Below are 17461 nucleotides of genomic sequence, written 5' to 3' on the forward strand. Positions count from 1 at the left end.
ACAGGGAGACACCTCGCTGTCATCAGTCTAGGAGGATCAACCCCACTTCATCTCTCCACAGGAGAGTATACACGCTTATCTGGGAAATGTTGGAAGCACGCTCTGGGGCCAGCTCTGATTTTTACATACTTGGGAGCTTGAACAAGAACCACCCAAGAGGCCAGGAATAAATTCTTTTCTTCTGCCTTTTACCTAAATCCCAAAGAAATACTTTCTGCCTCTGTGGCCTCCTTAACAAAAGAAGAAAGGCCTGGGAATGGCCACATTGAGCTATTCAAAGACGGAGCTTGAGCTTTCCAAGAACTCAAATTGGCCTCTGAGGAACGGAGCCAAGGAGGTGAAAAGACTCTTTTTTTCTGGGCTTATGCGTCAGATCGTTTTCTAGCAGTCTGTCACAGCGGTCTCAAGGTTTGAGGCACATCCATGTGCTCTGGGACCTTGCAAATTCTTGCGGCCCATCCCGGACCTACAGCCTCAGGCATTCAAAAGAAGAGGGGGATGGATGCTCTCCAAGCTCGCCAGGGGGGCTCAGGGCTGAGACCCAGGATCTCAGAGGAGACAGGACCAGAAAGAAGACAGAAGAGGCCCTACGCTAGAGATGGAGTGTGACTGGGCCTGCAAGAATGAAGCACATGAATGGACTCCCTGGGAGAGACTGAGGTGGGAAGGAGTAGAGCTCATGTGTAGGACGACCTCACACCGTGACGTCGCGGCAGCAGTCTAGCTGTCCCCGCCTGCCTATGCGATCAGAGGAGGGACAGGGGACTTCGGCAATCCCCCACCACACCCTCCAAAAGCCCAGGGGCCCCACTGTCTCCTTTACTCCGCACTCCAGGCCTGTGTGGTTGCAGGTGTCAGGATTCCTGTTTGAGGAGGCAGAGAGGTTCTTGTGACTAACGTCACACAGAGGTGGACGCCCGCGCTGGAGCACCGCCATGGCAGGGACTTCCTCTGTCTCCTGGCTTTCTTTCTCTAATTGTCACCACTGTCCGCATCTATTCCTCTCTCCCTGTTGACACTGTGTCAGCCAGCTTTCTGACACTATGACTACCCGAGAGGCCAACTTATTATGAAGAGAAAGGGTTTGTTAGACGCGCAGTTGGTGGCTCTTTGGCTGCTTGTCCCCAGGGCCTGGCGGATGCAGCAGGCCATGGAGATGGGGTACTGGAGCCAAACACCCACCTTGTGGTGGCCAGGAAGCACAGAGATCCAGGAGGAGACCTGGGTCCCAGAATCCGCCCTGCGGTCACACCCATGAAATCACCTAGTCCCTCCCCTTAAAGATCCCAACACCCCCACTAGCATCACAGGCCAGGGACCAGACTCAACACACAGGCCTCTGGGGTATTCCAGTTCCACTTTATAACAGACTCTTAGTGAACACCCCCCTGTCTACATGGCAAAACAATACCCAGCCGAAGGGAAAGGGGAGACATGTTAACACAGAGCTCATTGCCCCTGGAAGGGCTCCGAGCAGCTTTCTTACACTGAAAGATCTTCAAGTCTGAGATCTGAGCAGGGAGAGAACTCCCCAGGCAAACAAGAGTAGGAGAGTACACCAGGCTTCTTGAACAGCAAGTGCAAAGGTCCCGGGACAGCATGGCATAGTCCTTCATTATCCATTCCAAGTGCATGATGACAATCGGGCCCTCAGGGAATGGACACAGAAGGCTGACTGCTTACTGCTGGTTGGGTCTTCGCTTTCTACATGGCCACTGACAAAATTTTAAGGAACTGCCCTTGTGAAATTGTGATATGATATCAGAGAAAGAGACAGAGTTACTGAGGAGGACTACTTTTCTTTTCCAACTTTGCAAAGACAGACTTCCTTCCAGTATTTCCACCAAAGAAACAGGATTGGGAAGACAGGGTCCAGAAGGGCCCATGTGAATCCAGCTAGCCAAAGACGGTCATCTAAACACATCTACAAAATGATGACACAGTTGGTTAAATTCTCCTTCACTAAATGTATTATTCTAGGAAGCATATTAACATACAGCCTTTTGGCAGCATTTGGCTTTGAACTCAGGGCCTACCACTTGCTAGGCAGGCACTACACAGCCACCATGCCCAGCTTGTCTGTTGAGAGAGGGTCTCCCTAGTTTTTTGTCCAGGCTGGCCTTGAACTACAATCCTCTGAATCTCCCATCTCCTAAATCCCTGGCTACAGCCGTATGCCACCTCTCCTATTCCTTAACATTTAAGTTTCCTGGTATCCTTTGTAAATGATATAATATTTTAGTTTTTCTTAGACTTAGTTCCTCTTATGGTTAATATTAATTGCTCCTGCCCATTTTGAACAATAAAATGTAGGGAGTCTCAAGAAAAATTCTTTCTTGGTAAGTCATGGGGCTTGAACTCAGGGCCTGGGTGCTGACCCTGAGCTTTTTTGCTCAAGGCTAGCCCTCTACCACTTGAGCCACAGAGCCACTTCTGGCTTCTTGCTGTGATTCACTTGGAGATAAGAATCTCATGGACGTTCCTGCCAGGGCTGGCTTTGAACCACGATCCTCAGTAGCTAGGATGAGTCGCTAGGATGACAGGCTGAGCCACCAGCGCCCAGCCACAAAAGTTCTGAGGTCACAGAGAATCCTAAAACCAACCAGTGTGAGAATCCATTTGGTTAAACACCCTGTGACACAGTCTACATAGCTCCCTCGATACACAGAACTGAGGAGCAAAGAGGTCTGTTAACCTGCCCAAAGTCACACAGGAGGCAGAGAGGCTGGAGGTGGGACTGGAACCCACATCCCCATGGCCTCCTGACTCCCTCGCACCCTCTGGCCTCGCAGGTCTGTGAGCTCTGCCGGGGCGTGGCCCCTGCCGACAGCCCCGTGGTGTACGCGGACAGGGCCGGCTACGACAAGCAGTGGCACCCCACCTGTTTTGCCTGCGTCAAGTGCTCCGAGCCGCTGGTGGACCTCATCTACTTCTGGAAGGACGGGGCGCCCTGGTGCGGCCGCCACTACTGCGAGAGCCTGCGGCCCCGCTGCTCCGGCTGCGATGAGGTGAGACCCAGGGGCCGTGCGGCTCTCCGTGCGATGGGGTGAGACCCAGGGGCCGTGCGGCCCAAGGGCTGTGCAGCTGGGTCCAGGCCTAGGGCTCTGTGGACCACTTTCCTCAGATCAGGAAACTGAGGCAGCCTCACCGGAGGCCCCAGCCTCTACTTTTTCACTGGCACAGTGGGGTGACCCTCTCTGGGCCAGACACATCATGCCCTGGTGTCTGGCTCTTTGTACAGTGAACGCTGGGGGAGAGTATTATGGGCTGTGGCAAGAGGTGGACAGCCAATCCTTCTGTGCCTCAGTGGTCCTACTCTGCAGTGGGCAGGTGGGGAACCTGGCCCTGGGCAGCTGTGGGGGAGCAAGGTAGTACATGGAAGGACTGGCACGGGAATGGTCTTGCACAGAGGCAGGAGACCACTACAGCAGAATGTCCTAGAGAAGGGTCAGGGCCACCTCGGGGAACAGACAAAAGTCGCTGTGCTGCGAAGGGCTGTGGGGTCCCGTGGAGGCTCACCTTATGAGGGGCTGCTTCATGAAGCCCGAGCAATGGCCACCTCTACTCACTGTCTCTGTTTGAAGCTAACACCCACAATCCTCTTATCACACAGCCCTTTTATTCAGTAATTTTAAGGGGAAAGAACTGGGCATGGTGGCACATGCCCATAACCCCAGCTTTCAGGTAGGAAGAGCACACACGACAGGACAGCATAGTTCGTGGCAAGACCTCATCTCAGAGCTCCAGGAAAGACACCGGGGCGAGGGGCAGCGCAGTCAGGCCCGCTCTGTGCCACGGTTCACAAAGGGCTCACGCCGGGTCAGGAGCTGGCTCCATAACGGTGCAACGCGCCACTTACACCTCACACTGACACTGTGTGCAGGTGACACTGGGGACAAAGTCGGCTGTTCATCCTGCACAGGTGGCTGTGGTCCCCACTGCTAGCACTGGAACCCTGCAGTCGCACAACCCAGTGCACAGAAACCCCGTGGCTCCCATTAGAGATGTGGAGGCTGGGGCATTAAGCTGTGTTCTGGGGTCACTCCAGGCATGTGCACCCCTCTCAGAACACAACTGGCCTCTAGATTTCACAGATGTGAGGCTAAACCCTGCCCAGCGAGACAGGTAGTTTTTCCATCAGAGAGGCTACGATCCAACCAGGATGCTCAGCAAATACACAGCCAGCCTCCGGTTCCAGTCCCACTGCTGAGCTAGCTTTCAAAGGTCAAAAGCAAGCGACGCGATGTGATGCAATGAGGGGCCCTGCCATGGTCTGTCCTATAGATTCTCTGCCTAGGAAAGAGCCCAGGTTGAACACCTCCTCTGTCCCCTGCCCAGATCATCTTCTCGGAGGACTTTCAGCGCGTGGAGGACCTGGCTTGGCACCGGAAACACTTCGTCTGCGAGGGCTGTGAGCAGCTGCTGAGTGGCCGGGCCTACATCGTCACCAAGGGCCAGCTCCTGTGTCCCACCTGCAGCAAGTCCAGGCGCTCCTGAAGGGCTACCCACCCAGCCACAGTGCCCTGGACCCACCACGAAGCCGAGGTGTGCTAAGGGGCCAAGATAACAGGCAGTAAGCAACATAAACAGCGATTCCTGGGAGAATATATATAGTAGGTTGAGTGACGGTGGATCCTTGAGAGGCTGTAGCTTCAGAACCAGAAACGTCCTAACAACTCTTAGGATTGATTTATGTGCTGTGGTCTCCCAGCCACAATCAACTAAAGGCGCCTGAGGTATCCTGCGAGGAGAGTGCTGGGAGGAATTTCCCAGAATGCAGTTGTGAGTCAGCCAATCACGTAGCAGTGAGATGTGCACTTTGGAGGGTGTGTGGGGCTCCCCCAGGGGGGCAGTGGGAATCTCAACTCTCACTCCTTGCCTCTTAAAGTCGAGTTTGAGTCCTAATAAATAACTTTGTGGCATGAGAAACGTTATCAATAAAAGTTAAGTGGATTCCACATACGACTTTCTGGAATTCTTTACACCACAGCAGGGGTTTGGGGACCTCGATTGACCCACATGACCTGGAACGCTGCAGCAGGCAAGTAAATGCATAAATGCTAATGAGCCCTAATCAGATTCCTACCCAGTACAGATCCTCAGGGCAGAAAGTCCCCGTACCATCCACCCTACCCACAGAGTGACCTGAGTTTCTGACAAAGACTTGTTTCATTGTACCCTAAAACACAACCTCCTGGGCCTTGAAGATCTCATCCACCCAGGATTCAACTCAGCTGTGAGTCAAGGCAGGTGGGAGGAAGGGAGTTCAAGGCCAGTGATTCTCAACCAGCAGGTGCCACATGGTACCTGGGACCTGGGCACACAGATCTGCAACCAACGCAGCACTTTTATGGGAAATCACTCAAGTTTCATGTGTTGCCAACTGAATGTTCAGTGAGCAAAATAAGTCTTTTGGCCAGATTTTATCTCCCTTTTATGGTCTCTCTAAGTATTCTCAGCCCTCAAATTATTTTCCTTCTAAGGACTGTGTCATTATCTGCTGGGACCAGAGACCCAGGGCTCTGCACAGCCTGGTCTCCGTGGGCGTTCTTTAACTTCTGCCAACTTTCTCGCATTGACTTGCTCTGCCAGATTTCGTTCTCTCTGTCCCTCAACCCAGTCTCCCATCCATCTGTATATTTTATGAGATTGATGTGATCCCTCTGCCTCCCAGCCTGACTCAGTTTCCCTGTCATCCCCACTTCTCAGAGACAAGATTTTAATGTCTGAATCCAGGGGCACAGTATGCCCCAAAGAATAATGACCACTGCCTTTACTGTAGAGATGAGCCTCAGAAAAATATTCTCACAAGCCAACGGATGACAGCCACTGTGAGGCTAGAAATGGGAGGTTTATAGAGGAGAGACTGAACTTAGGAATCTCAAGAGAGGTGCCCTGGAAACGTGACTGTAGAACTGGGATCTGAGGGGCCAAGAAACTGAGTCAGCAAAGAGGGAAGAAACAATGGTTAAAGATGCTCATGTTAATGGCATATGTAAAGGCCTTGTGCCTGTTCATTTAACACCTACTCATTGGTGTTGGAGACACAGAGATGAATAGAGCCCATGGACAGTGGGAGCTGAAAGCAGGACTCGACCTTAGGGCCTGAGTGCTGTCCCTGAGCCTCTTTGTGCTCAAGGCTAGCAGTCTACCACTTGAGCCACTATGCCACTTCTGGCTTTTTCTGAGTAGTTTAGTGGAATACTATCCTTAAGCACAAAAACTCAGGGACAGCACCCAGGCTCTGAGTTCCAGCCCCAGGGCCAGCACCAAAAAAGAATATATAAACACATCAGCCAGGAGAAGAAATTGATGGGACAGAATAAAGGTAAAATCTCAAATGAAAGTCTCTTAGGATCCCATCATTCTCTCCTTAAGAATGCCTGGACTTGACCCTCCTAACATCCTCACATGAAAATATGCAGAGTATCAGCCACAGGGTGCTCTCAGTGTTCACAATGTTTATTGGGCTCCCATTATATACACAAGAAGGATGGATGGACAGATGGATGGACAGACGGATGGATGGGCTTTTCCCACGTAAGTCTAATATCTAAGCCAATTGGGACAGCAGGACCTTTCAAAAAGCCCACCCTAAATCACTCTATTGGTGCTTCATCCAAAATCACATTGTTAGACTAACAAACCAGGCTAAGAATACCTCCAAGAGTCGAGGGCAAAGACCAAACTTCCTTTTGGGGGAAGTTAGACCCTTCATAACACGCACATATTCATTATATTTGTATGCACACAGATAATGTCAGTTGTACATAAATGCAGAGACAAATGATTGAAATGAAACCAACCAACAGTCAGAATTGAATAAAGAAGAATCCAAGTATTTCATTCTATGCATTCTTCCATATCTTCCTAACATCTTTTGTAATGAGATTCAGTTTGCATATTGCTTATGAGAATAATGTCTTTTAAATCTTTTGAGAATAAAAGGGAAGAGGGAAAAGAAAGTTTCCTGTGGCTGCCAGGCCAGCTGTCATGGCGCTGGGTCTGAGGGCCACACAGTTCTATAAATAGATGAAAAGTGGACTTACTTCAAGGTGGCTGTGTGGCCTGGGCCAGCAGTGTGGGGCAGGAATGCAGAGTTGGGACCCATAAGGAAGCAGGACGCGGCACTCACTCGGGTGCAAGGGAAGGAGCGAGACCTGCCTGGAAGAGAAACAAGGGTCAGATGTGGATCCGACTGCCCTGCACCTTGCTGGCCCCAGGCTGGCCAGGAGCGCAGTACAGGGGACAGGGGCCAGCATGGGGATCACATGGCTCTGCTCTTGTAATGACCTGAGAGTAAGAAAATCCACGGAGGCACCGTTAAAGGTGACAAAGGAGTTTTATTCGTTGGTCTGCAACTGCCCTGCCCTGGGTTACCTCCAAACTAGGAGCAGCTGCAACCTCCAACTGGGCAAGTGGGGTTTTTATCCTTTTTCTTCCTTACCATAGGCCTCTGCGCTCTCCACAGGCCTCTGCACCTCTCCGCGGGCCTCTCCGCCCTGTGTAGGCCTCTCCGTTCTTGGCAGGAGGCAGGCCTCTCCTCTGTCCCTGCTGTCACACTCTTAGCTTGGAAAGCTGGGGCGGGAGGTGGGAGGAACGGGAATCTTGTCTGCTCCCAGCGCTGGACAGCAGCCGGACGCGCGCATGCGCCTGGGGCTCAGCTCCCGAGCTGCGTCTCACTGCGCAGCCTCAGTCCAGCCACCGAGCTCTGCCCAACCGCACAAAGGCCCGGATGCTGACCGTGAGCTGTAGCTGCCTCCCCCACCCCCAGCCCGCAGAAAACGCTTCCTAACAAGCCGACCTAATGGCCAAGAAAGGCCGAGCGTGCGCAGCCCGGCCTGGGAGCCATCTTGAAGCCATAACCCAAGCACCCAAGTCAGCCTACACGGGTCGTGCTCGCCACCGTTGGCTTCCCTCCCGGCAGAGCCAGTCGCCCTCCGGGGAACCGAGGCGCCTTCGTGTGACGTCACTGCGCCTCCGCCACAGAAGTCGCTCTGCGCGTGCGCCATGACTCACGCCTAACTACTCAGGAGCCTGAGAACTGAGGATCGCGGTTCAAAGCCAGCCTAGGCAGGAAAGTCTATGAGACTCTTATCTCCAATTAAACCATCAAAAAGTCAGAAAAGGAGCTGCGGTTCAAGTGGTAGAACACCAGCCTTGAACAATTAAAGTTCAGGGACAGCGCCCAGGCCCTGAGTTCAGCCAGCACACACACACCATTTCATAGATGTGGAAGACTGAGGCCCAGGGAGGTGAAGAAGCTGGAGGCCACGCAGCTAGTGGAAGGAGCGCAGGAATGCCTGGGATTGGAGCCTGAGCTCCTACTGGAATACACTGCAGCCCCTAGTTAACCAGGCTCCAGGCCCAGAGCCCGACCTCTGCACCACCCTGACAGGTGCTTGATTGGTCCCTGGAAAATTCTGCCCCCCCATTCAATGGAAGCTTGAGTCTCAAGGTGAAATGAGTTCACTTGAAGGTCATTCATCAGGACAGAGTCCAGCTCTACTTTTTCATGGGTGGAAGTCAACCTGGGAAGCAGACATTGGCTACACAGTGTGGTCCTTCCAGGGAAAGTGGAATGAGGCTTGAAGTCCACAGAGCAGATGACCACCTCTAAGGACTCCTGGGCTGGACACAGGCCAAGGGAGCCCTCGGAGGCCTGGCACCTCTAGACACTGAGCTGTGATTCCGGAGGCCTCAGGAAGCAGAGATCTCTACCACCTGCAGGGATCTCAAGACACCCTTTTCTCTAATTCTCTGGCTGAAAACAGAAGCTCAGTGTGCCCTAAATTAGCCTGCAAGCCTCCCGCAGCTAGCGCCCAGAGACAAGGGCCGTGCGCAGTCCAGAGAGGAATTGAGTCTATGATATCAGCACTGGGCTCATCCCAAAGAACACCGAAGCCCCACAGACTGGGGCCAAGTTTCCTCAAATTACCATTCTTACAGCAGATTCTGGACCTTTGTCCCGGAGAGCCTGAGCCTCGGCAAAGCCATTCATGCCAACTGGTGACCAAAATAGAGCTGAGTACTGGGTCCCAGGCTGGCACCCAGAAAGGAGACACTCAAGGACATGGCACTGTGGCCTCCACCCTCCCTGCCCACCTCCCTCCACTGAAGCGGCTGGAGCTCTTTCTCAATCAGACAAAGTCTGAGATGACATCCAACCCTTAGGAGGAGGTAGTAGGCAGCTCTCATCAAGGTCTGACCATGGGGCCTCCTGCACAAGGACTTCTGTCCAACAGCAGTTGTCTACTGTAGGTGAGTCAGTAGCCTCCATTCTAATGGAGAGAAACAAAGTCAGTAGTAAGCCAGGTACCAATGTAAAGCCTGTAATCCTAGCTATTGAGGAGACTTAGATCTGAGGATCAGGGGACAAAACCAGCCGAGGCAGGAAAATCCATGAGACTCTTACTTTTAACTAACTAGCAAAAAGATAGAGGTGGAGGTGTGGCACAAGTGGTAGAGCACCATTCTTGAGTGGAAAGGGAGATCTCGAGGCCTAGAATTCAAACCCTAATGCCAAAGTGTGTGTGTGTGTGTGTGTGTGTGTGTGAGAGAGAGAGAGAGGGGGGGGAGGGAGAGAGAGAGAGAGAAAGGATGGAAGGAAGGAAGGAAGGATAGAAGGAAAGGAAAGGAAGCTGGGCAATGGTAAGTGAAGACATTTCTTTTGGAAGGACTCTGGAGACCAGAGAGGTTAAGTGAGTTGGCCAGGTTCACAGAGCAATTGCAAAACTGAGGCTAGTGCTTAGGTCCCCTCCTACCTAGAGTCAAAGTCTTAGACACAGCAGCCCCATGGGCTGAGAAGCACCCAGGAGGCCTGTGCACCCCACAATTTCCCATTTCTTGCCTCTATAAATCACAATTTGCTGAGAACAGAAATTCCTAAAGAGGAAGAAAATGCACAGTCTCTGAGCACTTGAAGGGAGTTCACTAAGCAGACAGTACCCAGAGTTCAGGGGCTCCTAACACCTGATCCCAAATGCCCCTGTAGGGTTGATTACAAGTGAGGGGACACAGGAGAAAAGATGGAGACATGGTAAGAGAGGAAGCTGATCCCAAATGAGTGAATGTGTGAATCCCTGGACAAATCAACCCACTTTAATACAGCTGGTGATCACAGATGGGGCAAGCTCAACCTTGCACATTCTTGATCTAGGTTGAACCGGATGGAGGTGGGGTGGGAGGTGGGCTCTGTTCTTGCATGCGTTTAACATTTTTGATGATTGGAGATTGGGCCGGGGGCGGGGAATGGACATCCGGTGGCTCTCTTGAGCATCCCTGCCGAGGTAGGTGGAGAACTCTTGCAGGTCAGGGCTGTTTCGCAGAGGCAGCCATGGTGCCCAGCACTCCAGTCGTGTTGCTGAGTCTTCCCGGAGGCCCCGGTGAGTGTACTGCCACCAGGCAGGGCAGGGAGGGGGACAGCGTGCTCATGAGCACTGCTGCAGACAGGCTGCGCCTCTGTCTTCCCAGGAACCTTCCAGAACAGTGGGCTGATTTTGCCTCCTTCCCGGGGAAGGGGTCCCTCTGCTGAGGCTCCTAGAGATGGAGGGGCTCCTGCTCCCCTCACTGCCTGCCTGGTGGCCTCTGGAGCTGCGGCTGCTGCACCTGCACCGTGGTGACACCCCGCACACATCTGCCCGTGTGACTCAAGCGTCCCTGAGAGGAGTCGGCCCAGGCCCAGCTGCTCAGACACATCCCGAAATAGCAGCCCTGTGCGCCTGCCCACAGAAGCCAAGCTGATGAGCCAGGAGCTAATTTTTACCTGGGTCACCTGTCATTGTCCGTTTGCCCAGGCCCTGGATGGGAGACACATGGTGTGTGACACCACAGCCTGTCAACTGAGGCAGGACTTCTCACCGTGCACCATGAGGGAGCCACGGGCCATCCGGGGCCTGGTCCTCAGCGGCATGGGAACCCTGAATCAGCTACATTTTCCATATTCCCCTGCAAGCTTGACGGGTCTGTCAGGGAGAGAGAACCTCGCAGCCAGCACATCTTCAGTGCCGACCTCCTCGAAGGCCAGCCTGTGTTCTTTTTTATTTCCCCCTAACCAAAGAGATGTCAGATCTCAGGTGTGGGGGGCCTATTGCTCCTGGCTTGATCTTGCTTGCTTCCAGTCCTCTAGCCACATACACCCAACAGGACAAAGCGCATTAAGTAAACATAGCCCAGATACTCTGCCCAGGGGTAAGAACTAGAGACGGACTTAACACAGAGCTCTTGAGCTCACGGGGCCCAGCCTGGAGCCCTCCCAGATTCAGAGGTTGCACCCAGGGTGGGTCAGCACCGACGGGGCAGCAGCCATGGCACACTGGAACCAGCGCGGCAACAGCACAGGACAATGGGCATCTCGCTTCTTTTTTATATGGGCTCCCTAATCACAATCACCTAGCCCGAAATTCTAGAAACCATCATTGACGTTGTTTCTCTGATTCCACTTACCAACCCCATCCCTAATCCTTGTGACCATCAGCGCCACCAGCAGGAGTGTCCTCGCTCATCACTGTCCCCCTCATTATCACCCTGCATGGTCACCACCATCATGTGTCATTGTCACCTCCGTCTTCTGCCCAAAATGAAGACTGGACTCCTCTTTAACATCCATGGAGGCAGGATGTCGGGATGTGGCCAGGACCTGTGAGTGGAGTCAAGGCCTTGAAAAGAGGCCTTCCCAAACTCTATACAGGGCACTGGTCCTCACCCTCATCGCCAAATTACTCCTAAAGGCTCCATTTGCCAATACCAAACTACCAGAGTTTAGGATTTCACCAGAGGAATTGGGGAACAGGAACACACAGACATCCAGTGTGTAGCCCTCTCCATTAACCACACCTGGAACTGTGTCAGCCAAACCCAACTGAAGCCCCTCATTGGCAAAAGCCAATGGAGGCTTCTCATTGGTCAAAGTGAAAGGAAGCTTCTCATTGGTCAAAGCCAAAGGAAGCCAGAGAATATGGGATATCTGTGAAGATAGCCTTCCAGATAGGCATGGACCAAAGTAGAGAAGGTTCAAGGTGGATCAGAAATTTTAAGTAGAACAGATCAAAACACACACACACACACACACACAGACACACACACAGACACACACACACACACACACACACACACACACACACACACACACACACACACACGGGTTTCTTAGTAGTTTCTACAATGTGTCTGAAGCGTCCATGGCCAGGACCCGGGATCCCCCCCTCCCTAAGCCCTGTTAGCTCCCTTTCTTAGACCCCTCTCTGCTGCCCATCTTCCACAGAGGCCTTCGCTCTGCTGCTCCCTCCTCCACTTTGAACTTCGCCCTCCTTAATTACGCCAAGCCGTCTGGAGAGCAGCCTGCCCTCCCGTCCCAGGGCCCTCCCAGCATTTCTTCCAAAGCATTCAGCAATCTTCCCAAGAGACAATCTGGCAGACAGCTTTCTCAGCTCTTTTCACAGTTCTTGTCATTTGGGCTGCACAGCCTCAAATCCTTATTAGCTGCAAAACCCTGTTTGGGGAGCATTGCAAATAATAATAATCATTTCCCCTGATTGATCTGGATAAACACGTGTCTGTCGAGACAAATCCCATCCCTTTGTGGACCATTTGCTGCATCTACAGAGCCAGGCTCTGGTGCAAAACGGGGGGTGGGGGGGCATGGTGTAGCTGAGGGGGGCCGCTGCGCTGTGTGGATCTTTCTTTGAGAAAACATTCTCTGAGCCAAGCTGGGGGAATAAGAAAAAAGAAAAAAACAGATGCTCTGAGCCAGGGAGGCTTTTCAGATTTCTATAATCGGATCCGATCTGTCCTCAGCCAGCATTGGATTCCCTCATGCCCCCCCCCCCGTCAACCACAGACAGTAGGCTACCTGTCCATGACTGTACAATGGGGTCTCAGGGAGACCACGATGTCATCGACAGCCTGGCCCTGTCCCCATTTACTCATCCTAAGAGGCGGCATGTCACACCCGGGGAGAGGGAAGTGGAGGCCCCATAGAAAAAGCAGCTGGGCCCTGAAGGATGTAACCAGAGCCTGCCACCCACCCAGGCACAGTCAGAGCAACGAACCCCTCCTTGGTTCCCCTCCAGGTTCTTCTGCGGCCTTGAGCACTGCCTGGCAGTGAGAGGTCAGCTCTGATACTGCCCTGGTGGTTCATTGTTCAGCTTCCTGAGTCTCTTACCCCCTCTGTAAGTGGCAGCTGCATTTTCCCCCAAGGGAACCAGCCTCTCAGGCTCCCTGGCCCAGACGCATCCACAGATCCCCAATCTTTCAGCTCATGGAAAGGTCACAATGCTGATTCCAGGCTGGCCCAAGCCAGCCTCAATGTTGGGTCCAACAAGTCTCCATTGTGGGCTGCATGGCCTTGGTTACAGGGGTGCTGAAAGGGCCCCCATAAGTTGGAGAAGTGGAGAGAAAAGTGTTTCCAGCAGTGTTAAGAGCTAGAGCCCCGCCCAGACTTGCCAGCTGTGGGTACGCCACAGCATCAGCCCAGTGTCTGGGTTCGTGCTGCTTACGACCAAGCATCCTAAAGCCTCGGGGGGTATTGCTCCTCTCCCTGTGGTGGTGTCAGCAGCACGTCTGCACACCTGCCAGGAGGCAGCGGCAGGGTGGGCAGGACCCCTCGCGCAGCACACGGTGGACAGATGACTACACCCTGCAGGTCTGAGATGGAAGAGGGAATGGGACTCAGGAAAGCCAGAGATTGTGCAGCAGGCCAGGTACGCAGGAAGTCCCAAGCCAGCCCTGGCGGTGAAAAGTGAATGGATCGGTGCTGGACTCAAGCCACAGTGGCTGGTGGGAGACATCAGTGGGGGTTGGGGGGGAGAGACAAAGGCCACAGTTGGAGGCTGGCCCTCTTGCACACATGGAGCTGCCAGGGTGGCCAGAACAGGGAGGAAGGGCAAAGCAGATGGAGGGTGCTTCCTGAGATACCCCAAGCCTCCACAGGCCTGCAGCAGGGCTCTCCTACTCCACACTGGAGAACAGAGGGGCCAGGACCCAGCTTTGGCCCAAGCCACTGCATGAGGTTGAACAGGAACTTGGTCATTTTGACATGGGCCTCAGAGGACTGCACAGATGATCACAGAGAGAGGGCAGATACAGCCAGGCTTCAGAAGGCATTTTGGCAGCTGCAACAAAATAGCATGGATGGGGAGCATCTATGGAAATTGGCTTCTCACAGTGCTGGGCGACTGGGACACCAGCATGACCAGGAGCCAGTGATGGGCCCATGGAGACTTCTACAATGGAGAAGATGGCCACCTTCCTGCACCCTTGCATGGTAGACCAGATGTCTCTGTCTGTCTGCATCTGTGTCTGTGTCCCTCTGTCTCTGTCTGTCTTTGTCTCTGTGTCTCTGTCTGTCTGTCTCTCTCTCCCTCTCCCTCTCCCTCTCCAGCTGCTGGTGTAGTTCAAGAGGCTGTGTCCATACATAACAGGACAGTTGGAAGAAAGCTTTGATGCCTTCTCCCTGGGAAGGAATTCATGGAAGCTGGAGGAGGATGTGGGATTTTGAGCCCAAACATTTTAAACTTCACTCATGGTCTTTATGCTTACTCTTTGGGAAACCTGAAGCAAGGCATTTGGGAGTTGTTGGTTTGTTGGGTTTTTTTAAATTCTTTTCAACATCTGTTTCAATATTTTTCAAATGAGGAAAGGAATCTAGCCTTCCCCTCGGAGCTAGGGTATATTTAATAGGAAGAATTCTATTAAATACAAGATAAAATGAAACAGAAACCTGCTCGTGAACACCTATTCCACACCAGGCATCATCTCGTTTAAGTATTTAAGTCTCACGGTGAATTTCCAAGACAACTACTCTGGGTCTGTAGTCCCAAGTGCTGAATGCTTGGTACACTAAGCCCTCCTCCAAGTGCTCCCATATCTCCACACAGCCTGCAAACATCCCCTGTTTTCAGATGAGCTAAGTTCCTGGGGATGGATGAACAACACTGGGGAGTGAGGTTCTTGTACCAACACGAACACACACACACACACACACACACACACACACACATACACACACAAACTCTCCTTGCTCTGGGCAGGGACATAAACGGGAAGTCATGGGTACTTCCAACCCAAAGATAGTGGCTGACAAAGGTTCCCTGGACTCAGCCCACCTGGCCAAGCAGCCAAGGCAGCCCCAGGGCATAGCAAGGCGGGCCCCAAACTCCTGTCCAATGAGACGGGCTGGCCCACCTCCAGGCAGAAACTGCCTGGCCTGCACACACACACCTGTCCCATGCAGGCCCTGCCCTGCAAGCCCTGCCTCCTGTCAAGCCCTGGGGAGTATCCTCCTGGTGGGACTTAATCTTCTCATCTGCAAAATGGAAACAAAAGCAATCCTTGTTGCATACAGTGGCTGTGAAGAGTTAGGGCCTTGTTCTTACAACATGGTTCCAGGACCTGAGAAGTGTGAGTAAAGACCCAGCTAGATTCAGCAAGAAAGGACCCATCCTGACAGGACACATGCGCGCATGTCTGCTGCCACCTGCTGGACAGAATCATGAGCACAGGGAGTCCTGTGGACCACCAGCTTGCTTGCCTGCTCCCCATCAGAAGTTTGGTTGGCCATTATTGCTTTGATTTGCAAACAGGCTTCCAGGCTGAAGGTCATAGGTGGTCCTGAGGCAGCCCTGCCAGGTAGGCAGGGATGATGCCCATCTCACAGACAAAGGAATGGAGGCTGGCCGGGTACCTGTCCACCATGAGTTAGTTTCACATTGAAACTCAAGGCTGGGCTACTGTCCACCCAAGGTCCAGACATGCTTCACAGTGGGAAGAAGGCTACGTGAGACTCTCTCTCACTCTGTACATGTGTCTGTCTGCGTATGTCTCTCTGTGTGTCTGTCTCTGTCTCTCTGTCCAGTTTAAGGCCATTCCTATCTACTGTCCTCATGAAATGTCAAACAAATGTGACATCCTTTCCCATCCCCACCATTTGCCCAGACTAGGGCTTTGAGCCTCCAAACTCCAAGCTAAATAACCCTTGCCTTTTCATAAAGTTCGTTGCCTTGAGTATCATGTTGCAATAACACAAAGCTAACTAATACAGGCTGAGGCTTCAGATTCCATTGGTCAACTCTTGATTATAATTTCCTGCTCCGGTGGTGCATACCAGTCCTCTGAAAACCCTGGCTAAAACTACGGAGACTCAGCCACCATCACCCCAAAACCCTAGAGGTGGAGACTGGGACTCTGCATTCTGATGTTCTCTGGCTAACAGGTGTTGGGGCTCCTTGCCTGGTGACAAGGCCTCAGAGTCTGTGCAGGAACTTCCTCCCTGCGATGCCGAGGTTCGGGTCTCCCACCCACGTCCTGCCTGAGGCCCCCGTGACCGGCAGCTAACGCCTGAGAGCGCGCAGCACGCCCTCCGCCCTCACGGCGGTGCAAGTCCCTAGCACAGGGGCACCGCGGCAAGCAGAGGTATGTGAGGCCACACGGTGACCTGACCCTGGCCAGGCTCTGGCCAGAGAGGACACACTGGTGACCCATCCTGCATCCCAGACCCTGAAAGTCCTGCCTTGCTTTTTGATTGTGTTTTTGTCAGGGACTCGGCACTGTCCCTGAGCACTTTCACTCAAGGCTAGCACTCTACCACGCTGAGCAGGGAGAAGGTGTAGATCACAAGCTAAGCAAGCACAAGGCCCCGAGTTCAAACCCCAGTATCACCAAAAATAAAAGCAGGTCCCTGAGACCAGGTCTCTGATCTCAGATCTTGCCCCTGGCTGCGTTCTGTCTTAACCCCGGCCACGCGTCCCCTGTGAGGTGAGCTGGTCTGCCCCACTTCCCCTCAGACCTGAATGATGCAGCCAGCTGACCGTGGACTGAGGCCTGTGGAACCGTGGCCCCTACTAGACCTTTCCTCCTGTGTCCTTCAGACGTCTCCTTCCCGGGAAAATGCCTGCAGAGCCACTTACAGGAGTGGGGAGCTGTTGGGCTCACCGTTTCTGAATTCAGGCCATGAGTGGCTGGCCCGTGGCTGGGCCCTTTGGGGAGGCTGAACGTCAGCATGGGAGACTTGAGGCAGAGGCGGCCACTGGCTTGTGGCAGCCAGGGAGCAGGGAGCGGCACACCCATGCAGGCTGGCTTCCTTCCCCCTGTCATTCACCAGGGCACCAGCCTAACAGATGGTGCTCTCGTGTTGCGGGAGGTCTCCCCTCCCAGAGTCCTCTGAGGAGATGCCTCACAGACACACCTGGAGAGTACCTTATACTCTCCCAGGAGTCCCCGGTCCAATAGCGCTAACAAGATAGCTGAGACGCTACAATCCTTCAAGTTGTTTGTCTCACCTATTTTGCCTCAGTGATCACCACACCCAGTAGCTAGTGAAAAACAAAGCTACATGACTCACACCTGTCATCCTAGCTACTGGAGAGACTGAGATCTGAGGATTGTGGTTCAAAGTCAGCCAGAGCAGGAAAATCCATGAGACTCTTTTTTTTTTTTTTTCTGGTCGTGGAGCTTGAACTCTGGG

At 53.0% G+C, this 17461-nt stretch overlaps 1 protein-coding gene and 1 long non-coding RNA gene across 3 annotated transcripts in view; one reads left to right on the top strand and one right to left on the bottom strand.

The window, feature by feature from the left end:
* Lmcd1 (LIM and cysteine rich domains 1) overlaps positions 1–4963 on the top strand; it is a 50302-nt gene extending 45339 nt beyond the window's left edge. Inside the window, exons 5-6 of the mRNA XM_070019008.1 lie at positions 2793–3008; positions 4339–4963. Coding sequence (XP_069875109.1) covers positions 2793–3008; positions 4339–4497 — 375 coding nt within the window. The 3' untranslated portion in view covers positions 4498–4963. The remainder of the gene's footprint in view (positions 1–2792; positions 3009–4338) is intronic.
* The window catches only part of LOC138824776 (uncharacterized), a 278919-nt gene extending 271159 nt beyond the window's left edge, over positions 1–7760 (bottom strand). For both annotated transcript variants that reach the window (XR_011371187.1, XR_011371186.1), the window contains exons 1-2: positions 7448–7760; positions 7050–7164 (exon numbers count right to left, since the gene is read on the bottom strand). This is a non-coding gene — a long non-coding RNA (uncharacterized lncRNA). The remainder of the gene's footprint in view (positions 1–7049; positions 7165–7447) is intronic.
* Positions 7761–17461: the final 9701 nt, after the last annotated feature.

This window comes from Dipodomys merriami, unplaced genomic scaffold (genome assembly GCF_024711535.1).
Source record: "Dipodomys merriami isolate MVZ:Mamm:240054 unplaced genomic scaffold, mDipMer1.0.p SCAF_13, whole genome shotgun sequence".
Classification (NCBI taxonomy): Eukaryota; Metazoa; Chordata; class Mammalia; order Rodentia; family Heteromyidae; genus Dipodomys; species Dipodomys merriami.